This window comes from Labrus bergylta, chromosome 6, assembly GCF_963930695.1.
Source record: "Labrus bergylta chromosome 6, fLabBer1.1, whole genome shotgun sequence".
NCBI lineage: Eukaryota > Metazoa > Chordata > Actinopteri > Labriformes > Labridae > Labrus > Labrus bergylta.
In genome coordinates, this window is record NC_089200.1 from 18,504,313 (window position 1) to 18,531,590 (window position 27,278).

At 44.2% G+C, this 27,278-nt stretch overlaps 1 protein-coding gene across 1 annotated transcript; it reads right to left on the reverse strand.

The window, feature by feature from the left end:
- Positions 1–235: 235 nt before the first annotated feature.
- Positions 236–26,798, reverse strand: midn (midnolin). The gene is made up of 8 exons (XM_020632126.3): positions 26,324–26,798; positions 24,050–24,278; positions 22,360–22,447; positions 22,154–22,216; positions 12,573–13,169; positions 11,092–11,206; positions 10,571–10,894; positions 236–3,898 (listed from the first exon to the last, which is right to left on the reverse strand). The coding sequence occupies exons 1-8, from the start codon at positions 26,397–26,399 to the stop codon at positions 3,636–3,638; spliced, it is 1,755 nt and encodes a 584-aa protein (XP_020487782.1). The 5' UTR covers positions 26,400–26,798; the 3' UTR covers positions 236–3,635.
- Positions 26,799–27,278: the final 480 nt, after the last annotated feature.

The following is a 27,278-nucleotide window of genomic DNA, read 5'->3' on the forward strand; positions in this document are numbered from 1 at the left end:
CCTGTCCACCCCTCTGCCACCTGAGATGGTTCAGTCCAAACATCAATTACATTAGCTTCTGATATAGTGCAAGGCAATATTTTATCAATGCAATTCCAGGCTTCTCTACGTTTCCACATGCCACTCATATCATATTCCCTCATGAAATAGATTCTCACATGAAATATTAGACTGAACAGCACCTTTCACTCAATGTTATTGAATGGGTTAGGAATGAATACTCGCAGAGACAACCTGACGTACTCATTTTGTTTTTATTTATTTATTACCTAAAAAAGAAAATGTTCTATCACAAGTCACACTGAAATGTATTGCTTAAGAAAAAAAAATATATTCATATATTTTTTCCTTTTTTTTTTCTCCTTTTTTTTCTTTTTTGGAAACATTTTTCTTTGTTTCCATTATAATCCACCAAAAAACAAAAAAGTTTTTTTACGGACACGAGCAACCAGCTGCTGCCGTGTCCCAGCAAACCTTCGCCCCCAGCTTTAAAAAAAAAATGCACAAAGAAATACATAATTCACAGTTACCATTTTGGTTTCATAAATTAATACAGTCACACATGTGCTACACCGGTCTAGAGCTAGAACATTGTAAATTGTATTCTTGAATCCTGTTATTTTCAATAGTTGGCTACAAGAAAGAACAGGCAACTTAAATGACCAGAATTCCACCAACGAACTGTTTTTTTCTCCTCTCTGTAATGCATTTGTCATCTTTTTTGTTTTGTTTCATCTTCTTTTTGAGTTTCACACAGAAGTGAGGCACACACAGAGTATAGTTCATACATATACAAAAAAAAAAAAAAATTGGGGGGGGGCAGGGGATAATATGTCCATTAATCCTAGTTTGTATCCAAGGAAACAAGAAGTGCATGTAGTCTGGAGTCCTCAGAGGACCTTTCTTATCCTGCATTGCGGCTGCTTCTTGCCATCTAAGTACTATGGTGTGAACTTGATCAATTAACGAAAGTTACACAGATTTAACTCTGTTCGCAGCTTGTTGTTGGGAGAACTGAGTTATCTGGGATGTTAAGAAAACAGAGACCAACAAGCATGGCAACACAATGAAGGAACAGGACGAAGAAAGCTGAGTGGAACACCACCTTTTAAATCCTGTTTGATTCACCCCTTAAATCTATGACTCTCATGGCTGTGAACACTATAGTCCTGTGGATCAACCAAGGAAAAAAAACAATTCTGACACTGACGCAGCAAGGGCAACATTTTTAAGGCACAGAAGCCTTGACATAATAGAGACTCCACCAGCTAAAAGCACTAAACAACGGATGCCCAGTGTCCTCAGTGACAAAAATTGCGCCTTGATGACAACAAGTCTGACAACAATGCACACAGAAAGTTCAAAACAAAAACAAAAAATCCCGCCCCCATTGTCCCCAAGTGTGTAATTTTTTTAGTGAAAGGTAAGGCCACTTAAAAAAAAAAGATGAGGTTCACCAAAAAGGTAATCTCTCACTGCAATCTCTGGGAGTGCAATAGTGGTAGGGTGGTCAATTGATCAGACAGACAGACAGGAACAGAGACAGATGCTTCTCTAGGGTATGTTTTGACGGACAGTTCTGTATATCCGCTGGTCTGTTGGATCCCTGCGAGAGTACGTCCACATGAGCCTCGGTTGGTCTTTAGGCTGGGATGAGGGGAGGCGGCTGAACAGTTTATAGGCTGTCTGGGTCCTTGAGAATCACCAGCGCTCGTGGAGGAGCAGAGAAAAGTCACTTGCTCTTTGCTCATCATCTCCATTGTCACACAACAGGAATGTTCAGTGCTGAGCAAGACGCAAGTCCACACTTAACTTCATCTGTTTTGGTTTTGTGTCGTTAATACTTTAACAGGACACTGTTATTCTAAAAAAAAAAAAAAAAAAAAACAATACATAAAACCTAACCAACGAAAGCAGCATTGTTTAATTTTCTTCACAAATTCATGCATGTTGTTAACCTTCATTCCCCACAGCACCAATTTCTTTAATTTGTCATCCATCAATAGAAAAAGATCAGTGTAATCACACTTCTGCATGCAAAGAAAAGTCACTTTTCCCCTCTCGCTTTTTTTTTTTTTTCCTCACTTCAAGTCCCCATATGTAGCAGCGGAACTGTGAAAGGCCTAACCTGATATGTCAATGGATGTACTGGTGGAGGCACTAGTTAATGATGCTGGAAACTGATCCCACCTCTCCTCTCTCTGCCAATAGAAAAATAAAGTCATCATTAAGAGGACTTGGTAAAGGTTCACCTCACATGGGCATGGAACTGGGAACCATCTCTGAATGTATCCTGTCGTGATAGGAAGTTGTTACAATTGCAGCCAATCTTTATGATTTTGAGAAACTAACAGGTTGTTAGGGAGTATATATAACTCGGGACAAAACATGGGAAACTCTAAAATCAATTTACACGAAAGTCAAACACACACACACCCTCATAAACCTTTGCCAATTGTCACATGTATGTACACAAACCAATACAAACCCTCAACAAGTCCATTCAGGTCTGTAAAACATGAGGTGGGCTGGATGAAATTTATTTTCTATAACATTTGTTGTGGCTAGACGACTATAATCCATGAACGAGCTAATGAATGATTGAATGGATGTACTAATTTGTTGGTAGTCAAAGACTTGACTAAAGCCACACAGGGCTGCTGTTTTTTGAAAACAGCAGAAAGGAAGAGAAATAAAAAATAGATCTTTTTCCATATACATTTTAAAGATTTTTAAATCCTCTAAAGCACTTTCTGTTAATATTATTTCATTTTGTTTAATTCATTAATTATTCCTATCAATACCCTATGTCACTGAGGTTGATATCAATACTTCCATATTCATTTTTTGTCTTTCAGGCCCCACCTCTTCCTTCTTGCACACTCTGACCAGCTGTTATAAATCAAGAAAATGTGCAAATCAACGACTACTTTGAACTGTTATATGAAAACCTGAATGCTTTGTGAACAATGCTACATATTTTTTTGTTTATAAAATATAATAATATGTTTCAAAACGGAACAAAAAAAAAGTTAAACCATCCCGTTACAGGTTAAAAACTACACTCTGGTTTGTGAGTTTTGAGATCGATAAGAATGCCCGTTGGAGTGATCCATAGTGCGACAGTTCTGCCTTTCTTGGGATGAGGAAACACTGAGGCCTCTGGTGCTCCCATCCTGTGAATAAGTCCAGTGTGGATCTCTTCATTGATGTCCAGAGTGCGCTTCAAAAAACAAGTCTTAAAAAAACAAAATCTCAAAATACCACCACCACCACCCAATGAATTCTGCTATGCTTAAGTTCCAGTATAGTCTCTGTAATCATACTGTAAAATGTCTTGTACACTGTAAAGTGGAGCTGTCCAAATCCAAGCATCCAAAGAAAGTTCTGCTGCTATTGATGCTGTTTTTCACATGGTCAACTGTGAATGACAGAATGGGATTTAAGTCTTCAGGGAGCCTTTTTTTTTTTTTTCATGTGACAGAAGCCAGTCTCAAAGACAACGTTGATTTTATCATTTTCCAAGACACGTTTGCACATTTCTGTGTCACCTCCTGCCCATCACGTCCCTTACAGTATAATAAGTAAATCCCAATCAATGCTTTGCACGTCTTTGAATTCATCTCCGAGCGTGTTCAGGCCAAGACGAACTCTGTCTTCAAGTCAGCCTTGACATCGGGCTTCCACACTGAATCGTCAAAGTCCAGGTCCAGGGAGCCCTCGCTCGACATGCTGCTGTTGCTGTTGCTGCGTCCGGCCTTCCTGTTGGGCAGCCACTGATAGGGAGCTCGCTGGTCCCGCCTGGCCTTCCTGCGCAGACGCTTCTGCTGCATCAGCAGCTGCAGGCGCTCCACCTTGCAGCGGGTTGCACGGTTCTCGGTTTGACGCAGGCGGTCACCTGGACAAAGAAAAAAAAAAAAGGGGACAGACGGTCAATCAGGTATTCCACATGCTCTTGCTCTGACACATGCACACACACAAAAGGTGGAATTTGTTGCTGAACTCAGTCGCTGAGAATGATTATCCCACTCTGTGCCATTTTACCCCCTGAGTGGAGAGACCTTTTCAGACCTGGCTCTCCTTGAGAACTAATAAGAAGTCCAAAAACATCCAAACACCAACCCGATACGACCACCTGCCTTTGATATCTGCACCCATAACTACAGATGGCGTGCCTCAGTGTCTGGATGTGCCACTAAGTGCATGTCTAGCTGTTGATGTGCCTATAGGAGAATATCGTCTTCAGGGAGAGGCCCTGCACCGCACTGTGAATGCTCTCCTACAGTGGCCAAGTCGAGCCTAATTCAATTTATACGTATATTCAGGAGGTTGGAAGGAAGGAAAAGCAACCACAATCTATTAGCCAGCTCCATTAGTATCTGTCTGGGAATTAAATAATTAAATAATGGGCTAGAATGTCAATAAGCCGAAGCAACGTGGCCATCTCTGCCTCTGCTGCACACCACACCACACACTAACACACACAGTCAGACACTCAAATCCGCACTCGAGTACATCATGTATTCACTCAAAAACCCACATACACACAATATGTAGGCGCACACGTACACATACGCAGAGACGCACATAAACACACAGGTGCACACGCTCATGGTTGCATGCGCACAAACACACAGCAACAGCAGCAACAGCCGCAGTAGCTTTTAACGTGGATCGATGGCAAATTAAAAAGACCTATTGATTAAACCTTAGCTCTAGTGCAGCCATCCATCTCGGGCCCAGGACAACGCTATTGGCTTTCAATAGAAAATGCAAGCGAATGGAAATTGTAAGCGGAGAGAGAGGGACAGGGAGAGATTGGGTTTTTTCTGCTATTTTTTTTTTTCTTTATTATGGCTGTAGCTTCCCACTCTCAGCTCATTGACCCAACACTCCCCCCATCCCTCTTTCTCTCCTTACCCCCACTACCTCCACCTCTTTCAGCCACCCCCTCCCCTCCCCCCCCTTCACCTCCTTCCTCCTTTAGCTCTTGCCCCACGTCTCCCCAGAGACAGCTATAGGTGGGGCAGTGTGAAGAAGGGGAAGCAGGATGCGAGACGAGAGAAGGGGGGAAGGAGAGGGGGTGGCGTTGTGGGTTAAGGAATTCCTCCCCCAGGGGCAAGGGGGATAAAAAAAAAAAAAAGGGGACGGAGGAAGAGGGTAAAAGATCAGCTGTAGGTGGCAGTTTTCCGAATCGATCATGCCCTCCTCTGCTTTCCCCCCATCGGAATGAATTCCGGACTCTGTGTGGGCTTAATTTACCTCTTTCCCTCGTTTGCTTATCGGATCGAGCAGTGCAGAGCCTTTTCTCCAGCTATAAATATACAGTCTGGCTGTGCATACTAAAGAACAAAACTATCAAGCAGCGTGGATGTGCACAGCACAGTTAAAAGAAAATAATAACATCACAGTCATCAAGACTGGGTTTATTTTCTCCACTTCCTGCCAACATGTTCTGCCCTGATACAAACATGTGTGTACATCTAGATGCCATGTGTGCTGCTGTGTGAGGGCAGTGTGTCATCTCCGGAGAGCAAGGGCTGAACCAAAGGGGGGGGGGGGGGTTCTCCTACATTAGAGCCATTGTTCCGCTGCCTCAGCTCCATGTGACACTCATACACGCAGCCTCAAGGCTTTGTTCCCCCTCCAGTCCTCCCTCTTCCCCTTATTCCCCTGCTTCAGCTAGCCAACAGTGAAACCGCCCCTCGGCTGTGTTGAAATATGGCTGTACACAATGAAAAGGCACAAAGCCAACACATGCCTACTTACAAAACCTTTTTGTCTGCTACAATTTGCCTTCAGAGTGTCTCAGTTCAAATTCACTCTTGATTTTAGCAGGGTAGTCCACTATGTCATGATCATATTTTCCATAGAGGTATATCTACTGAGACAGCTTAACAATATACAAAACAAACACACACACATATGCACACGCTGCTTTAAGGGCAGTTTGATGGATCTGTAGGTCCTGGCCTTTGGCTTGGCTAAAGCTCCAAGAATGTGCTTGGAGCTACACTAAACTTAGTGTGTGTGTGTAAGTGTTAGTGTGCATGTGTGTGTCCATTCATGAGCATCACTACCGGAGCCCTGGGCAGCTAGGCCGGACACAGCTGGCCGCAAGGATCTCCAGACTATGTTTATGACAGTAAGGCTATTATTAGGGCTGGCAAAGAAGGACAGACTATACACACAAGACATACAGATATATACACACACACACACACACACAAGCTGGCCCAGAGCCTGGATGCAGCGACTCCGGTTTGACGTGAGCACAATAACCTTGGAGGACCCAGAGAGGGGTGGGTAAGAGACATAGGGAATGATTGACACAGGGAGAGAGAGAGAGAGAGAGAGAGAGAGAGAGAGAGAGAGAGAGAGAGAGAGAGAGAGAGAGAGAGAGAGAGAGAGGAGGAACCCATGTTCATACACAACCCTGTGCGACACAGGCGGGACATAAAAAGAAAAGCTCACTAGAATATAACAAATAGAAGACAGGTTAAGGGCACAGAGTTGTACCAATTTCATTTTCTTCCGCTCTCTTTTACAGCTTGTTTGACTGCAAACAATCCAACTCTCAAACCTGAGCATTACATTTTTCAATCTCCAAACCGTCCTCTGTGCCAACTCTGACACAGGACTTTATATACACAGAGCACTGCAGAGAAAGCCAAAGGAAAACAGACAGAAAGAGAGGGAGAAAGAAGGGGTGATCTATGAATAATCGATGCGTCAGTCAGTTTTCCTTGCCTTTGAGCCCAGCCCAGCAACACAGCAAGGACTGAGATAGGGAGCACACGGGAGGGGTGGGAGGAGTGGGTGGGTGTAGGAGAAGGTAGAAAGAAAGGGAGGAGGGCTGCAGTGTGCAGGACGCACAGGAAGATTAAAGGAGCTTCTCCTTTTATTGATTGTATAAAGATTGGCCTTCATTTGCAGTTGTGTTAGTGCTGTTGTTTGTTTGTTTTGCCTTGATAAGTCTTGTGATCTTGCAGAGAGAACATTGTGTTTTGCTCTGCATCAAGGGAACCAGGGGCGAAAGAGAGGGAGGGATGGACAAGAGAAAGAGAGAGAAACAGAGAGGAGGAAAGAAAATCACATTGCAGCAAAGTCAGCCTTGGTTTCGTCAAGTGCTACTCTTTTCCCCAGTCGAATAGTTATAACTTTAATTAAATCAGTATAATTATCTTTGTATTGGTGATATTGGAATGACACCAAAGATACAGTGGTATTCCACTTCATGTTCAATCAATTTTGATTTTGTGTGCAAAACAATGACTCTGGATTTTAATCATTTAAGTAAATCACATCAAAATACATTTTTTCAAAATATAATTGAACAGAAAGACAATAAATCGTAATATTGAATTGCTGTTTCGCCTCACCTAACCAATGGAAATGTTTTAACTTTTCATATTATTTATAGAGTTTCTGTGTTGTCGACTAATTAACCATAGAATAAGCTGTATGTTGTGATTTATTTTATTTGACATCAGGAAGAACCAATCAGGATTGAGGAGGTCGGTTCCAAAAGTTCATCTAACTCATCACAAACTAAAGCAACCAATCAACTTGCAGCTAAAATGAACATTTTGACAGCCATTGAAAGGGCATTGACAGCCCTGCAGGGACACAAGCTCTTCAATGACTTTTAGACTTCATTTGCATTCTCTCTCTCTCTCTCTCTCTCTCTCACTCTACTCTCTCACTCTCCCTCTCTTTTCTCTCTCTCCTTGTCGACAATGAAAGGGCACCTGATGTGCTTGGCTGGCATTGCTAGCATTGCTAGCTAGGTGCTTTGCTGCGTCGCGGGGGTGTTTGCAAGTTACCGCTGCACGTGTGTCACACCAAACCTCTGTGTGGGTGGAAAGAGGAGTAAAGCCAACAAGGGGATAATGTGCGGGGCCTCGGCTGAGCAGGTCAGGGATTAAACACAAGGCTCAATGGGCATATCTCTGTGCTCCCCACTCGTTGTTTTTCTTGCCCAGTCCCAGCCAGCACGAAGCTAACATGACCTGACAAATCGAAAGGGAGACGGGGGGGGGGGCCGGGGGGATAGGGAAGGCACACAAGGGAGGAAGGGGGCGCCGGAGAAGCTTTGAGAGCTAACTTTGCCGCTGTTTGTGGGCCTGTGTTGAACTAAGGCAGCTGCAGTGGGAATTGAACTAAAAGGCAGCCCTATAATCCCACAGCCCTCCCCTCGACTGCCTGACAATGGCTCAGCCTGGTGCCCTGTATGCAGCCCCTGTCCCTGGCCCCTGCACAATAGCTGTGGCTGGGCAGGGGGCTGAGAGGCTGGAGGGGGGTGCCGGGGAGGTCCACCCTACTCAGTAAAGGAATTCAGCTAACAATCAGCATGCCAGGCCATCCCAAAGCCCCCCTGTTCAAGTCCGGGGCTGACAAATCCCCACACTCAGCAATACTGCCCCGCAAAGCCTCAAAACCAAGTGAGCTGCCAAAGCCTTTAACCAGGCATTTGTGGTCAAGTGTGGGTGCATGTGTGTATCGTCAAGCTTTTTATTTACGCTTGTCTTCTCCCCTCACACATGAACTTGCAGTTGAAAGGGTAAAGGCTCTCCGGAGACGGCCAAGCTATGTGACATTTTCAAGTGGCTGCTTCGTCCTAGAGTTTGACTGCACAAACACACATTCTGGCTGATGGGAAGTGCAGTATATTCCGGTAGCTGAATGAAGGGAGGTTTCTGTGAAGCAGTGTTAAGCTGTGGTGTTAAGTCCAGTAAGTCTTCCATCAGGTGTCAGCTGATAAGACCGCCTAAGAGCGCTTCGTCATCGGCTTCCTTAGCACACCACGTGGAACAGGATAGCAGTCGGCACACACAGACACAATCGGCAAGTTCGTCGTATTAGTGAGCTAAACTGTGCTCGCTAGGGTTGACAACTTACTCATTCATATCAATTTCTGGAAGTGTATATTGTGTGCAGGAAGTTTGAGAGGGTCAGAATATGACTTTAGACAGGCTGTTCCTTCTTTCATTCTTTTTTTCCCCCTTGTTAAGCAGTGGGCAGTTACTAGACTGATGGACAGGATATGAGCATCCACGAGATGAATGAAAGCTTAGTGTTGTAGTTTTAACAATCCCCCTCTTTCCTGTCCTCCTCCTCTCCCTGCCCTCGGCTTCACAAAGACAATTCTTCTCAGAGCTGCATTTTGGAATAAATCTATCTATTAAAAGGCCAAATGAACACAGACAATATATTGATGCGTGGCACAGACATGGAAACAGAGGGAGGATGACAAGGAGAGAGATGGATTTAACAGACAAGGCAGTTTTGACTGTAAATGGGGGAAACACTGGCGTGGGCTGTTGGGCTCAGACGTAAATGGATGACAATAGTGGGAGAGGAGGGGAAGGGCAGGAGGGGGGCTTGTAAGTGGAGGCAGGGAAGGAAAGGTCTTCCCTGAGTTAGGAAAATACGCTGGTGTTATTCCAACTGTTCGCTGAACACTTATAAGGGCTCCCAGGGTGAAGCAAAAGAATAGTGGACATTCCCCAGTCAACTTGTATTCACTGCTACACCTAAAACACTTCATTCTGCTGCATCAGAAGGTCATTAAACAGGAGACAGGGCAGTGAAAGACAATAGAATTGTAATCACTTGCCTTTAAAACAAAAGAAAACATTAAACATAAGTCACTGTATATCAGGACCCTCCCTGACAGACTATTCAACAAAATGTACCCTCAGCTCACCAAAGACTGTCTCCATTTCCTCCACAGGAGATAAGGATGCAGCAGGAGACAATGCAGTTTCTCTCCGCACAGCCAGTCTAACCTTACGACATCGACTGAATGTTATCTCTTCTGGACATCTGTCTGCTACTCAACATCCTGTGTCTCTGCAAGGAAAGGAGTTTTCTTTTTCTTTTTTACGGTATCATCTTAACTCCAGCACCTGCCCAGGCCCAGCCCCTTGGGCACGGGTAGCTGCAGCACTTGCTTAAGAGATAGGTTAAACCACCCAAAGCCTAATCTAATCTAAACATAGCCCAGCCCAGGCTTGAAGGGGTAAACTTATCTCCTTGGCACACAAAAACAAAGCCAACTCTGCTGCCTGACAAGTGAAGCCTGACTGAACAGGTCTGGAGAAGCTGGTGTTGCATTACTAGGGAGAGCCCCCCCCCCCCGCCTCTCCTCTTATTTCTTCCTATTCTCATAGGCCTAAAACCCAGGAGAGATATTTATGACTGTATTTGTTCTTTAATCTGACGTTTCTGTTCGTGCTTTGTAAGGATTTTAAGATGAAAATATGATTTTGAGAAGACAATGATGCCAAATTATCTCTAAAGAATTGAAAGCTACCTATGATGAACATAAGACAAGAAGCTGAAAAAACAAAGAGAACTTATTTTACTTGAGTAGGTTGAAATGCAAGCTCAGAAAAGCAGGTTCTAAATTGCCAGACATCCACAAAGACATACACACACTTCCTAAAGCGGAATAAACTGCAGTAACATCTGCTTTAAAAGAAGTCTTAGTGTGAGTGAGTGTGTTTCTGTTTGTGTTCATAACATGCTTGAATGAACAGAAGGACTAAGGTTCAGAGCCACTCACCAGGGGGCTTGCACATGCGTATTTGACTCTGGCACTGCACCAGTGGGTGAAGGATCGGCGCAGGGCTGCTAGGGCTGCTGGCGGGCACCGAGGTAGCTTTGGCAGAGAGGCCTGTCATGCCAACAACCGGGGGAGAAGGAGGTGGCGATGGGGATGGGGAGGTAGGTGAACCACACTGGGTCTGGTAGCGGAGCTGGGTGAGAGAAGGGGGCATGCCCTGATAGTGGCGTGTGGCGCTCAGGAGGTCATTCAGGATCTGAAGGATGGTACCGATATCTCGTCTGGGGCGCCCAGTGCTGTCCTGGCAGTTAGGGTGCAAAGTGCCTGAGAGAAGGAGCACAAAAGAAGGAAATGGTGTTATAGGAGATGCTTTTCAGTTTTCAAAAATAAAAAGCAGGAGAGCATATAAGATAACCCTTCCTCCTCCCCAACTGAGAAACCATAAAAGAGCTTCTTCCATGTATACACTATTATTAGTTAGAGCAACAATTGATCTTAGTTGGAGCTCAGTGGGCTCTCACCTGAAAAGGTCCCTGAGAAGACTCCGGGAGCATGGTTGACAAAGCTCTCAATGATAGCGCCTGGTTTACGGGAGCGTGTAGATGGACTGCTGCCACTGGTGGTGCTGCAGTTAGCCTGGAGAATGAAAAAAAAAAAAAAAGAACAGACATTAGGTAAGTGTATAGTAAATGGAGACACACATCTGTACACAATCTGTTTGAGTTGACCTTCCATACTGTGTAAAAATAAGCATCTGACAACAGTCATGCATATCTTGTGCATGAACATCTTGTCCTTGGACATGCTGACATAATGTTCTGACCTTTACTCTTATGTGAACGGTATACATCTGTGCTGAGTTCTGTAAGGGACCTTTAGTGTGTTGTTAATACTATTGGCACTATGTGGACAATCTATGCAGCGAAAGCAAAAAGTGATAAGACCCCACCATGCTAGAAACCTGAGCCATACTGCCATGCTATAGCCTCAAAACACCCGGGATACCTTGTTACCTCAAATCCTACCCTGCTGCTTCACCTTACAGTAGCTTAACTCAGATCTCTCAATTGACATCTGAAAGTGAAACTGAAACCCAGGCAAAGGTCTTCATGTTTGTATGCAAGTGTGTGTGAGAGCCTAATGAAGAACAGCCATTTCTGTTTTCTCAGAACTAAACTGTCCTGTCTTTCTGGGTTTTTTGTTTTTTTGGTAGTGAACCATCTCTCCCACATAGCCTACTGACATCTGGTTCGTATTCCCTTTCTATAGACTGGAGCACAGGGAGGTAGAGAAAGTATAAACTGCATATTTGGATGGCTGAGACAAGTAAGTGTGTTTGTGCATGTGTGTGCAGCTGTTGTTTTAGATAACTGAATGGTTGATTTAAGATTAATGACAAATGGCTGACAATATGGGGTTAATGATCAGTCGTCGCATAGAAAAAAACTAAATGTGCCTCTCTGATTATTTTACTTTCAAGCATTTTATCCTTCCTCTCCCCCCGTGTGTCTCAGTGGGCAGGATGAGGTCATAGGGCTGTCGTAACCATCGGGGCTGATGTGTGTGTTTGTATGTATTTGGGAAGCTGACTGCACTCCAGCGATGACTAAGTGCACTGTGGTTTGGAAAAGCACACACACACACACATCACGTGCAAACCTTTTGCAGATCTAAGTAAACCATGGTTTCGCCAGCATGCTGCTGGGATATCCCACTAATCTAATGGAGACTGATTTAGTTGTGTGCATGACACCCGGGTCAAACAGTCAAACCTGTCCCCACCATTATTCTTTCATGAGAAGGCTAAGTGCCAGAGATGACATCAGTTACGTAAAAGTTAAGCTATTTAACCACTATCTACCACTGTGTCTGTAGCAGTTACAATAAGGAGAACACTTTAGATGTTTTACATGTTTGTTGTCTCATTATTCTAAAGCCGAAGTCAAAGCTGTAAAAGTAAACATAAACAATAAAGACAAAAAACAATATATTAAAGGCATACCTCAGGGCAGAGGACTGGGGCTACAGGGCTGGCCTGGCCAATGTCTTGGCTGGTTTGGCCTGAGGAAGGCTGGTGGTAGTGGTGGTTGTGATGATGATGATGTTGATGGTGGGCTGGAGAGCGGAAAAGACCTCCAGGGATGTGTGATGGGCGAGGGGAGTGGGCTTGAGGAGGAGGAGTAGGGGGGCTACAGTGAGCTGAAGAGGCTGACTGGTGGTACATTGGAGGGAGGGGTTGGTGGTGCGTGGAGGGCAGGGGGAAGGATGGGGAGCCAGGAGAAGAGGGGGAGGAAGGGACTAACTGAGGCTGGGACAAGTGGGGGCTGGGATGACTGTGTGGATGATGGGGGTGGGGGTGGTGGGAGTGAGGGAGAGGGTGAGGGTGAGGGTGAGGGTGAGGGTGAGGGTGGGGAACACGAGGTTGCCCCGTTGGCTGCCCCACTGCAGTGTCTCCGTTGCCCCGGGTTATGAGGTGTCTGTGCTGGAGCTGGGGACCACCAGACTGCTGCGCCGCCAACTGGAGCTGGACGAACATCATGTGATCGCCAACACGCAGTGCCAGGGTGAGTGGGGAGCGGCCGGACAGGAAGTCACTGACCTGCACAGAGACAAAAGAAAAATACATTTGAGTAATTTAGTTAACCTGAGAAAATGCAGAAAATTCAAAAACATAGAAAATTCATTTAGAGCCGAAGTATTCCCCAAAAAGAACTAATGCACAATGACTTCATCTCCTTTAAATGAACAGTCTGCACTGTAAATGGCAGTTCAAATGCACACAACAGTTCTTTGAGGAGCTCCCCCTCTCATAGAGATATACACATCACATTATCCCATCATGCACTAAATCACTCTTCTGTAACACTGCCCTATTTACATCTGCTGCGGAGTGTCAGTTGAGGGGACCTAATGGGAAAACACACACAAATAGAGCCCACTCTCTCTTGCTTCCCACTGTCCTCTCGGTCCGTTCTTAGTCAGCAGTGTCATTCTGCTCGGAGACAGAGGCCACCCTTCTGTCTGGCCCGGGGCCTGAAAAATCAGTCCCACGTCCAGGAAATACACCCCGCCTGCCTCTTAAACACAGAATGGCCAATTGTCCTCGGCGGATCTGGAAGGGCTGCCCATTTTAGGAGCTCTGGCAACAGCTAACAGGGACCAAGAGTGGAGGCCTTCACTGACCCAACAGTGGCCCAGATTGACACACACAAACATACACAGGATAGCTGAGGTGTCACAATTTGGCTGGAGGATTCATACTAAATAACAAAAGTTATTTTGTCCCACATCTGCGTGCACTAAGCTCTGTGGCTGTATTGACACTCACTCGGTCACTCCTGAAGTCTATGCATATGTGTAGCTGGGTGTGAGAGTGTGTGTCATTCGAAAGGCCAGAAGCCTCTTTGGGTCTTGAAGACTCAGCAGCAATGACATCTAAGGTTCTCCCCAAATAGAAGCAAATAGAGGCAAACACATACAACCAGCATCTACAAATACAATGTGACACCTCTGTCCAAAAAGGTTTCAACAACTACACTTCCCTTTCTGTCTTACCGTCCCCTGGGAGGGACACAGAAAGACAGAAACAACAGCAAAAAGCTACACAAGTGAAAGAAAGAGAGCACAAAGTTGACTGGAGATGCAAGAAATAACAATAAAAAAGCAGAGAAAACAAGTGATACATACATACAAAGACAACAAAAGAGAGCAGAGGTCTCACTCCCCACAGACCCTGCAGCCTTTGGAGTGTGCCATGAGATGTTGGCCTGTAGTTAACCCTGTGAATCTCCAGGCTCTGCCCTCTTTCTCTGCTTATTTATTTCTCTATCGACTGCTGCCTCTCTGTTGCCAGGGTGACCTTTGCACATTGGTATTGATATAGTGTGAAAAAGAGGATGGACAGAAAAGAGAGGCAGGTGAAAGGACGAGGGGGGCTGGTCAGATCTAATGGCTGCATTTTAACCTGTAAATAATCAACAGCCTAAGAAGCACCATCAGCATATAGGATGCCGCAGGATAAACAGTAGTTCTTCACAGAGTAAACGCCGATTATAAAGGCTTTCTGATAGTCAAGTCAACACCCACAATGATTAAGACAATAAACAGAGAAGGGTGGGGTGTGAAGTGAGGAGGAGGAGAACAGGGCAGGGCCCTACCTGAAAGGAAATTCCAGGTACAAAAGGTCATATGATATACATGATCTTTGTTTTTGTGTCTGTTCGTGACCTCTGGGGGGGGTGGGGGGGTGACTGATCCTGTGACTGACAGCTGTCAAGAGAATGAGTCGGCAGTTTGCCAACCCAAAACACACACCCACACACACACAACTTACATGTACACAAAGACAGAGCCCCCGAGGGAGACCATCAACCCTGTTTATTTAAGGGAGGGAGAGAGATGTGGGAAACACCCCTGAGAAGAGAGTATCTGTTTGTCTTTGGGACTATTCACATACCTGACCCTGCACCTACTTCTATCCTGACTGTTCATCAAGTAGTTATAGGTCACAGCTCACACCTGATGTTAGAATCTTTCTTGAGATGCTGCTTTTTGTCAGATGTTACTTTATGTGATCTCTTAAGCTGGGCAGAAAGTACAATTACAGAATGAAAACAAAATTGCATTTCTAGTCCCTTATATAACGGATAGGACTGCAGTGGGCTTTTATTCACTTCTACACAATGTCAGAGTTGTTCAAATGTGTAGGTCACAGACACATTCACACTGTTCAGACTGCAGTTCATATGATAAAGGAGCCACCCAAAATATCAATTTCTCAACAGAGAGGGGCTTGATTGCCTTTATAATGACTGGTGCAGATTTAATAATTTCAGTGATTTTTTAATTTTCTATTTTAATGTTTCTTTTCTTTCCTCTGTCATGATGCTTTTGATGTCTTGTGTGAAGCACTTTAAATTTCCTTGTTGTTGAAATGTGCTATATAAATAAACCTGCCTTGCCTTGCCTTGGTGTTTATTACTGAAAACCACCAAGATAATATTCATGTACTCCTACTGAGATCCCAACACCACACAGCAGCCTTCAAATTAGCCTGCAAGAGAAGCCTTCTTGTGGCTGTCTGAGGTGGTTTGTTATGAGAGACGCAAGACAAGGGGAGTGGAGGGCCCCACTTTTGTTGTGTTAACACAGACAGACAGACAGAGAGAAACCACCCATTTATTGTTCCTTTTCTGATGCAGCTGCAGTGGTATGCAAAGAGGAGCTCATGCCTCAAGGACAAGGTGTGTGCTGCTGAAAACAGCATACACAGGTGATTATACTCTACAGAAAATGCATGGGAAATGCTGTGACAGAGTCTTTACAGGTGTTGATGAAGAGATGTTCGACCTGAGATGTTCGATGAAGAGATGTTCGACCTAAAAGAAAAAGCCATCAACCATTCTGTTCCAGTTGCCAGGGTCAGTAAGTTGCTATTTTGTTTAGCAGGAGCCTTTGGTTGCTATGCAGTGATGGGGGAGAATATGATAAGGGGCACTAAGAGGAGGAGGTGTGGAGAAAAAAAATGGAGGAAAAGGAAGGGGGGTGGCATTAGAGAGGAAGAAAGCAGGGATGGTGAGGGGGGATGGGGGATGCGGGCGATGGGGGTAGGGTGTCAGATTGTTGGTGGTGGTGGTGGGTGATGAAATATTCAGTGAGAGTGTGCCTCTGGCTCCTTCCCTCTTTTTTTCTTTCGACATCTCTGGCTGACAGTTTTATTTATTGGGGTCCCTGTGGTTCAAGGAACTCATTTGCAGTCGTTCTTCCTTTGCACACTAAGCGAACTAAGGGAGGGAGATAAGGAGTGAGGGAGGGAGAGTGAGCGAGAAAGGCTCAGAGACGCAGGGAGGGTGAGAGGGAAAGGGAGGGAAGATAGAGACTGCTGGCAGCACTGTGCTGACATTCATGAACAACTGAGCAGCTTTGTGCCATAGAAAAGAGGATTGGAGGGCGGGACAGGAGGGTGGAGAGAGGGAAGCCTTGAGAGGAGGAAGCTGTCTCCTACAGCAGGTCTGGTTCTCACCTGTCGTAGCGCTAGGTGAAAGGGACGGTTCAAAAGCGTGCTTATTAACCTACCTATTGACCTAGATGTTTTGATCACACCAGGACACTATTGATAGTCTCTGTGCAGACACAAACTGACTAAAGACGCAATAACAGGCTCTCAAAAGAGAGAAGGGGGGAAAAAAATCAATGACTTGCATCATGCCCCAAATCCTAAAAGCAGCCGGAGGCTCTTCAAAGGCCCCTTTTTTTTAAAAAAGGCGTCTGCAATATTGCCTGATAAGAAACAGAGGGTGCTGGAAGCAGCATAAGAGGACCAGCGGGCCATCACTGAATTTGATCGGCTGAGTGAAGAGAGATCAGAATGGCAAAGTTCAGGACGATCAGGTTCCAGCTCAAGCTTCTTCTAACGCTACCAATTATGTCGCGCACATTGAGTTTCATCATATGCACATACAAGCCTCTGAACCCATAGCCTTATTACTCTACAGAATTCATTTTACATTCTGATAAATACAGTTTAACAGACTCCTTGGTTGGTGGAGAAGAGTATCACTTAACAATGAGCTGTTTCTGAACCCAGTAAGACACATTTGTGAGTACTTGAACATCGTCATGACTAACAAAAGAAGAGTGAGAAAACAGAACATCAGCTGCTTGGGATAAAGTAAGTGGGTGCAGCCAAATAGAGAAGAATAGGAGTCTGAAATAACCCATTAATAAATAAATTGCTTCCAGGAGGTTAAAAAAAAGTCTGTCCTTTCCTATAATGTCTCCTGTCTTCAGTGTGTTTTTTTAAGATTTAGATGACCTTGATCTGTATCTTTGACCCCTGCCTCTCTGTTTCACCGCTACCACAGGCCTAATTGACTTCATTAGACTTGGTTGTGGCTATGAGACATGACATTCCAGGCCTCCATCCTCCCACACGGTAGCCCCACTAGTCACGATGCCTGCTACTTGAATCACAAAAGCTCTGTGTCACCAGGGAATGGCAAACAATGATGGTCGCGACTCAAATATGGACAAATAAGACTCCCCTGGCTGCAGAACAAGGGATCACACAAAGACAAAAGCATTAAAAATGAATATTGGCACATGCACACACACACACACACGCAGATGCATACATACAATGGGACAATGAAAACCCCTACAAAATCATTCTGTCTATAGCCCCACAACACACCTTGATTCCCTCTATCAATCCAAGAACCCCCCTCCGACTGGGCATTTCAGCATCACAAAGAGGATTAAACAGGTGCAGAAAATAGTGCATGATCAGCCTAATAATGCAATTTTCAAGGCCAGGATTTACATGAGCAGTGACTGAATAAGCCTTCAGATCAGTATTGTCTTTTGTTCCCTACACAATTTGATTTACACATCCAGAAACAAATTAATTTCTGTAGCTTTCATTTAGGTAACAAAAAGAAGCAAATTACCATTCTAAAGAGCAAACCTCTAGCCTACACTGCATGCATAAAAAAGCCTTCATTTTAATGACACAGAGGGAGCTGCCTGCTTTTAAAAGGGGAGGATCTTCTCATATTGACCAACAAACTGGTTTAGTAATTTTTTTAATTCCTTGCCCTCACAAATTCGCAATACAATTACTCTCCAATGATTTCCAGTAGAGTCAATCTTGCTGATTAACTAGCACCTAGATAAGGTGGTGTACAGGGTGCAGGGGCTGGAAAAAGAAACATATTGACAAAGTGCATTGAGCTGTTTTACAAACAGACATGTGCAGGGACACAGAAAAGCACAGGTACACATCTGACTGTCCATACACACACACACACCACTCTCTGCCTGCCACAACTACAAGCAACTGATGCTAAATGTCTACTTTCCTCATTTGTGTATATAGGTTGCATAGCAAAGCTCTGCCTTATGTTTTCTCCTCCACCTGCCTAGCACCATCCAAGGGAGTCAGAGAGGAGGAAATGAGGATATGATGACCGAAGGTGACTGATAGTTCTTACTATTTTTGCATCCGTCCACTTTTACACACAATGACAAAGTTCCTCGACGAACACAGAGAGGGTTAGTGAAGAGTGGCATGATGAGGACAGGAGGTGCTTGTCAGCAGGTGTTAAAAAAGTAGAGCAGATATGTAACAGGGAAATCCATGGGGACATGTAGAATGGCAACACAGACCCTTTCCAAAGCAATCTGTTTTAGTGTTCAAGGCAAAATTTGTCAATCTGCAGCCTGCTGAGCCTCGCTCCAGCTGGGCCGTGCATTGATTTTGAAACCAGTATGCACCACTGTAGCTGCACTCAATGGGGTATAGCAGCACCTATGGATGTATGGAAGATGAAAGGAGATTGTGGGGGGAGAGCCAAACTTAAAGAGTGACCCTCAATCATTATGGCGTGTTTGAGGGGCTGTCAGCTGGGCAGGTTTGGTGCTCATGCTTTAAGACAGGAACAAAGAGGTGGCTGCATGGGGGAAGGGCAGAGGGGGATGGTAAGGGTGATGCCTGTCTGCTTGCCTGGTTGGCTTTTATTCTAACATCAATGTGCATCAATGAGCAAATAGTCCCTGTGTGCTGAGAGGGACATATAATCCTTCTCTATTTTGTCAAATACCAAGATCAATAGATGGAGTGCTGATGTCAAAGCTTTCAAATACCCAGCAATAGTGAGTATTGCTTTCATTTCCCCCACCAATGCTTGTCACACAAGTATGCATCCCTTTAACTACTAGGACCAGACATTTTCTCATTCTCTGAGCAGGATCAGAAATCCTCTTAAATATATCCTTTCAACGTGTGTGTGTGTGTGTGTGTGTGTGTGTGTGTGTGTGTGTGTGTGTGTGTGTGTGTGTGTGTGTGTGTGTGTGTGTGTGTGTGTGTGTGTGTACATGGCATAAGTGCATGCATATGTAAGCTGTACATACAACCTTTATTTAGCAGACAGAATGAGAAGATATAGTAGTGCAGGCAACTGAACTTTGATGGTCTGTCAGAAGACAGGGGCTTGTTGCAGCTTAGATGTCATGCAAAAAGTCTAGTGAGATACCAGAGCAGGAATTAAGGCAGCCAGGATTGTCCCTGCTAAAGAGGAAGCCAGCCTTAACGGCCAAACTGGGGAAGCTAGTCTAACTTGCAAACCACAGCACATTTAAATTATAGGGCCCTGGGAGAGCTGTTAAGAAACAAGAGAAGGAAAAAGTGGGAGATAGTTTAAGTTTAAAAAAAAAATCTAATCTCAGTAATTGTCAGGGCTCCTTTCCATAAAACATTTTTTCTGTCTGACTTGCTCCAAAAAAGTCTGAAACAGCTCTGTAAGTTGTCATGTTACACTTGGTTGGTTGCCTAGCTAGCTGCTAGCTGTGAACTCTCAAAGAATCCTGATGGAGAAGACATAAGGAAATCCGTTCAGCCCCGTCTTCCAAAACATCTTCAATGTGGAAATACGACCTCACTGGACCTAAATACACGAGGATGTAGGGGAGAGGGTAAAAGTTGCAGGCGTTCATACCCACATCTTCTACAGCTAACATCTACCCCACATCTCCCCCAGGCTATTTTTGGGTGTTTGGGCATATCAGTTATCATGTCAGACACTTTTAAGAGCTAAGTGCATTGATTGATTTTTGATAGCCCCAGAGTTGGGGGGGGGGGGGGGAAGAGGAAATGAGGAAAAGCTTTTGTGTTCCTATTTTCTAATCTTACTCAGATCCTTAATCTCTCTGCAATCTATATCATTCCATTCCACTTCATGAATTATAAAGTGGAATCAATTTCTCTGGATAAAAACACACTAAAGCAGCTTTATGCCTTTTTTAACGTTTTTGCCTGATATTGTACCAACTGTGCCCTTTATGCTCTTAATCCCCACTGCAAGATTATGACCACTACAACAATAAATATGAATGCAACAGTTATGTAATGTAAAAAGTTATTTGGATAAAATGCTTGCATCTAACTCATAATGACTTCAAAGTAATAGGAACTGAGGAGGAAGAGTGAGAAATCTGCTCTTCTTGCTCTGCGGGTTGAATTATCATCTGCCTCTAGTGAAAACGACAGTCACCATGGCTGCCCCAGCAGAGGCCTACCACATGATGGGCAAGGCTTGCTTCCAGCCCGCTACCACTCCGACATACGCACACACATCCACTAAGGCACACGCACACGTTCACTTACACTACCTACACATGCAGTCATCTGCTGTCAGTGCTACGAGATGCATGCTGAGTTCACACACACAAGCGGGCCAGGATTTCCACCACAAAATTATCAGCAGGGAATGAAGCCATACCGAAACCTCACTCCACTATCTCCTTCAGCCCACATCTTCTGATAAAAGTGTGACTCAAATGTGTTGCTCTTTGGACAATCTCATCAGGATGTAACCTCTGCTTGATGGACACATCTTCCTCCTCACACCAGCATCCCATTTCTTCATCTTTTGCTGCTTTGACATCATTCAGCAGTGCATTACTGATGCACTTACGTACATCTCAGTGTTACCCAACGCCACAAGAGGAAGTTGATGTGAGTCAGTCAGTCAGCTGCAGAGTGTTTCATACGTCACACTGTTGTCTGTGTGCATTCAGCCTTATTGCCTCTCTTCTTGCTCGCCCTCTTTCGCTTCAGCCAGAGCAGAGAACTGCCTTTTTCACTTTACTCTCACTATTGATCTATTCGGTGAGTCATGCCACAATGACTCAAAAGCATACAGTATATCGGCAGCTCTACATGGCCATTTCACTATAAGTACAAGGTGTAGGCTCTGCTCTCGCTATGTGTGCATGTTCCTCTTCCAGGAAACCAACTTTAATGCTGAGTTAGAAGGCTGTCATCTGGTGATCCAGCGCTCTGTTTATGAGTGCGTGAGACCCTGCTCAATCTCCATGCCACCACAGCACACTTCCTGGAAACTTGCCTGAGCGTGTGTGTGCGTGTGTGTGTGTGTGAACGTGTGTGTCAGAGCGTGAAATACACAAGGAGTGGAGAGTTTACAGATACATATATAAACAGAAAGGTTAAAGTGAGTGTATTCTGTGCTGGACCTCTCTGCAGCTCACAAATAAGCTTTTCTTGTGTGATGTTTCCTGCAGTGACATGCAAGCACACACACACACACACACACACACACACACACACACACACACACACACACACACACACACACACACACACACACACACACACACACACACACACACACACACACACACACACACACACACACACACACACACACACACACACACACACACACACACACACTATCACAGATGTTACTAAGAGACAGGAGGGCGTTGCTGCTTATTATATCCTAACAGCTCACTCTGAATGTCTAGCTTGGCTTGGGTTGTTTAAGAGGCTGAGATTAGACAAGCAAAGAGGCTTGTGCTTGTGCAGCCTGCTTAGCTCATCTCATCTCTTTCTCTCTGTGTCGGTCATGTCAGGGTGTAGCTCTGCACTTAAGCAAAGCTATAACCTCCCATAACCCACAAAAAGACAGAAAAGGCCCAACGCTCAGTTTAGATAGCATGGTAAGCCACTCCATCGATGCATCAATAACATTCCAGTTTTAACAAAGACAAATATGCTCTTACCTGAGTTTCTGTTAAACTCTCCAAGGCTTGCATGACTGACTGCTCTGGTCTTGATGCTTGAGACTGCAAGGTTGAAAGAGCATTCAAAATTACTTTTGGAAAGGGACAAAAAGTATGTACATGAAAAGAGATGAATTCAAATTATAATTTATATCCAGATTCCACACTGTAAACTATTCTAAGAAACCTAGTCAGGTGAGACTTACCATTAATCCTGCTTCAACTGTTGGTACAAGTGTTAACTTGCTCCCATCGGATATGCCTAGATCCTGGAGTTTGCCCGAACTTAGTCGCCTGCAGGGTTAGAGAGAACAAGATAACAAGATAATTAGACTGTGCTGACAATATCTTCTCTCTTCAGGCACACAAACACCCTTTGGCCAGGGGGGCAGGCAGACTTCAAAACTAGTTTGGAAAAGAGCCGTGGGTGAAAAGCTCCATGAAAGAGAAGTATTGATTTGGCTGTCATATTTCAATTTCGAGTATAGTGGAGCTTGACAACTGCTCGCAGTGGATATCTGGGACCACTGCCACTTGCCTAAGTGGAGGTAAGTATTTTCTTTTGGTATCTTGAGTCATACAAATGAGGAGTAAAAGCTACAAGCTTAAAGCAAAACCACACATCCGGGAGAAGATAAAAAAATATGACTCGTAGCTATTATTGACATTGACGGTCTATTATTCTGTTAAATTTTAGAAAATGATGGCAGATGTATCAAGTTAAGCCACATGATTTTAATTACATTCACAGGAATTTACTCTGTAATATTTAGTGCAGAGCTTAAGTATTTCTTCCACAATGGGGAAATTGTCTAACTGTGCAAGTCACCCTCCATTAAAACCACTCACATACAAGTGCCTGATTGTCTGCCTCCTTTATTTTAGTGAAGAATGTTAAGGACAGCTTGCTGTACAGGCATGACCCAAATCTCACCCCATGCAGCTGAACAAAGGCCCTCAGCACTGGCTTGGCCCTCAGCATAGTTTGAGGAGCAGGAGGGGAAGTTAAAAAGGGGGTTTTAAAGGATGATGTGATTTACTTGGTGATTACAATGGATGAGAGGGAATGGGGGGTGAAAAACAATGCCGACTGTTTGCATGCACTAAACCCTCCCTTTATTTTGTGTAACAGCACTTTTGATTGCTAATTTAACCTGAGCCTGATTCATATGGGAATCTCCTTATAATGCAGGTTGAGGTTACTTTTAAATAATAAAGGTTTTAACTGCACTCTTGTCTTTGCAATGCTGCCCTAATGTGCTACAGCAGCATTTTCTGAATGATTGAGAAACCAGCTAGTCAATACCTCAACACAAATCACAGTATTCTGCTTCCAAAGCTATTGCCCACTTTCAAAGCATGCTCACATTCTCATCAAACTGCAGAAAGCATCCCCTTTCTATTAACAGTAACACCTCAAAGATGAACAATATGCCTGTGCAGCAGAGTAAATAAATTACAGGCTACCAAGTCCCGGTGACTTTACTCATTAATGATTAACATGTTTGATTCTCACAGCATTAGTAATTCAGTCAGGCCTCTGTATTTATAATGAAGGAGACATGAATCAATGCAAGTCTGCATATCGCCTCATCAATACTGTTCCAGTGACCGGTGCGTCCCCTATGTGTAATTCCAATGCCGTGTGTACGGATGGTCAGTGGTTTCCTTGAATCTATTGATGACCATAGCAGTCAAGGTTGCCTCTGAAGCTTCCAAAGAGCTCAGAAAAACATACTACACATGTACATTTAAACAACACGGTCCTACGGGAAAAATCGCAACTAAACTTGATTTATATGCCAATTTTTTTTTTTGTTGTTTAAAAGGACAAAATCATATAACTGTAAAAAAAAAAAAAAAATCACATGTCAGTCATGGGGCAGGTTTACTCACGTGTCTTTGTGTAGCAGAGCGAGTCTCTCTTTTGGTACTTTGAGTTTTTGTGAAAGCCTCCTCTTCAGTCCTTCCACGGTCTCTTCCAGGGGCAGGGAGAGCTCAAAGCGTGTGCCGGTGGTTGAGTGGATGTACAGATTCATGGAGGGCTCAGTCGAGACAGCCTCGCAGGACGAAGCCCCGCGACTGGTGCAGCTCCGGGCGCTGGGATGCTGGTCCATCCGATAACCTGTGGTCAGAGTAAGGAGGAGACAAGACGAGACGAGCACGGATGAAGAGGATGCGTGAAGCAGATCCGTCGCTTCGGCTACCGTCCCGTGTTCTGCTTGCAAATGAAAGGCAGCATTCAGAGAGCTTTTCTCTCTCGGCTGCTTCTTCTCTCGCTCTCCCAAGAGTTAGAATAAAGCGCAGTCCGTCTTCTGTCTGGACGATATCATGAGAATATTCCCCCAGGAAAGTCAACTACGCTTTTCTCTTTGTTTGATGTTTTTCTTTGTTTCCCTTTTGTAGCGTGCATGCAAGACTCCAATTGCTACATAGATGGGCAAACACCGGGCAGAAACGCAAGTATGTTGTCAGCAAAAATGCCGTAGATGCTCATTTACGCAGACGGTTACCTTTAAAAAACAGAACTGCGATGTCTAACAAAAAATAATAATATTAATAATAAAAATTGCTCTCTGTGTTTTGCAAGCTTTAGCTGAGAAAACACACGGTCCTCAAGCTGCAAAGCCTCATACGGCTAGAAGTGAAATGCTCTCCGCTGCTCTCTCATAGCCACGGCAGCTCCAGTGAAATATCGACAATGAACTGTGTCACAAAGTATCCCACTTCCACCATCGATAAAAATACGCCCACAGACCAAAGGCGGCTAAGCCAATCACATGAGAGCTGCTTCAGGACGCTGCTGATCTCGGCCAATGGCAAGAAGAGGTACACACCCACGTGGAGGGCAGACGAGTTTAGGCCATTCATAATTACAGTATAGGATAAAGTATGAGCCCATGCCACAGAAGCCTAGGTGCAGTGGTTCTTAAGAAGTCTCCTGAGACTGCAGCTAATTTAAAATGATGAATTGTTTATTTTTTTTATTTTTTTTCAAACGTATTCACTATTAATTAGCCGATTTATTTTACGACGGACCGAGTAGACATTAATTTCTGTAATTGTGTGTCCAAGTTATCAACACTACTGTAGCTATTTTAGACTTGGTGGGCAACAAAGACCAGTGGTTACTCTCTCCCCAGTTATCACATGGGCTGTTATGGCATGAATAGTGCTGACGCTATCAATTCAATTTTTAAGGCAGCATTATTGGCATGAATGTCACAATATTGCAAAAGCATATAACAACATAATAATAACATATCTCCCCTGACCTCGGCAGCATGCAGAAACCATGAAAGAGATCGTAGATGGTGTGCAAATTGCACTGGAGGGCGGTATTCTCTTCAGGAAGGAGGGTTGCCAACTAACTTGCAATACACAAATATCAGTAACAGACAGGAACAACTGTGTTAATGATATGAGAAAAGGGACTATTTTCTTCATGCAAGTCTCAGCCTATTTCAGCCCGACGTGATCAACATGTAAGTCAACAACAAATCTAAACAGGGATGCTCATAAGGAGGGGGCATTATGGTTAACACGCGGACATCTACTCTGAGAGTGAGTTTACCTCATGTGTTTCTTCCAACACACGAAGGGGGGGCTTTAACATAAAAAATAAGATACTCGGTCGCCACCTAGTGGACGAGGATTTAACTCTGACAGCCCATGTTGAAAGAGTGATTCATAGTCACTCAATTGTAGTTCATTCAGTTCATTCGCAGCAAGCTTTCATCTGTTAAAGTGTTTATTCACTTGTTCCTACCTTGGGCTCATTGTAAAGAAGAAAGACTTTAGAATACCACAGACATGGCTGTCATTATTGCATTTTTTTTCCACAAAGGTCGTTATGTTGCCTACTTCTAAATAGACAACGTCAGCACTGACTTACTGTCAGTTACGAAATGTAATTTACAGTAACTGTGACATTATCCTGCCGTCAATACCGGCCTCATTAACTTAATCATGTCCACAGACTTAACATAGTGTCTCAGGCGTCCTCACACAACAAGCTTTATCGATCCACGATTGACAACTTGTCTTAAATCAACTCTGTAGCCCTCCAATAGCCAACAATGTCAAATTGTATTAAGGTTTTAACAGCATGATGAAAATGTTCAAATATCCGGGTGATATAGCGAATAAAGTGTAGTGCAAGCTACTCACCAATTATTGTGGCGAAAACCGTGAAGCTTCGCGCTGAAGTTTGCTGTTTTCCACTCTGTTCCCCCAGCTTTGGCATGTAAAATGAACCGAGGCAGCGACAAAATTCTCAGATAATCCCAAATGGTTGAATATCCACGAGTTTTTTTTTCTTCCAGTAAATATTCTGCTGGCTCGTGCGTATGCAGCGCGCGCGACGTTACGCACTAAGCCCCGGGACTCCTGACCAATAAGGAGCTGCAGTTCTGCCAAAAGTTGCCACGGCGTGTTGTCAGCTCCTCGGTGTCTTTCTTGGTAATGAGAGCGTAGTCGGGAAGGTGAGACACCTCTTAACACACTCTTCTCGGATATGGGTGGAGATTGTTATGTCAGCATGTGATTTAAGGTGGCCTTGTTTCGCCGTAACCGCCTCTGTGTCCGACGTGTCCTCGTCGGTGGGAAAGAATGTGCCTTACGCAAAGATGCCGCGGATAAAGATATCCAACTGTGTTAATACCATGGCTCCCTGAACAGCATAAAGGGCTTTAAAAGGTGATAGATACCTAAATAGAACCAAAACATCACCAGCCCCTGTCCACCACCTTAATAAAATGTTAATGAAGTAAATACGTTCGCGGTATCAGGGGTGTAGCCAGTCCGTGTCACAGCAGGTAAACAGTCTCCCTGGATACGAGGGCACGTAAGCGGGTAAACAAAAAAATTTACCGGAAGGATTGGATCTTTGTTTGCGGAAATACACCACTGGTAACAGCGTTGTTGGGGAATTCTGTGGACATTTGTCGAAAACATACTCAAATGTAGGCTACTTTTGTTTCACGAGGAAATACAGCTTTTCTACTGACATTTTTTTTTACACATTTAACATTTAACATGAGAATAGTGCGTGTACCATAATCATTTGAAGAGTAGTGGAAGAAGTAGGATTTAGACTTAAAGTAGAGATAGGCTACAACAATGT

What these genes read in the sequence shown, in the direction of transcription:
- midn (XM_020632126.3), bottom strand. Translation starts at nt 26,399, where the DNA reads ATGCCAAAGCTGGGGGAACAGAGTGGAAAACAGCAAACTTCAGCGCGA. An exon ending in GGTTTTCGCCACAATAATTG is followed by an intron (nt 24,279 to 26,323) that starts GTGAGTAGCTTG and finishes CTCTGACCACAG; the next exon opens with GTTATCGGATGGACCAGCAT. An exon ending in ACGCATGTGCAAGCCCCCTG is followed by an intron (nt 3,899 to 10,570) that starts GTGAGTGGCTCT and finishes TTCTTTGTCCAG; the next exon opens with GTGACCGCCTGCGTCAAACC.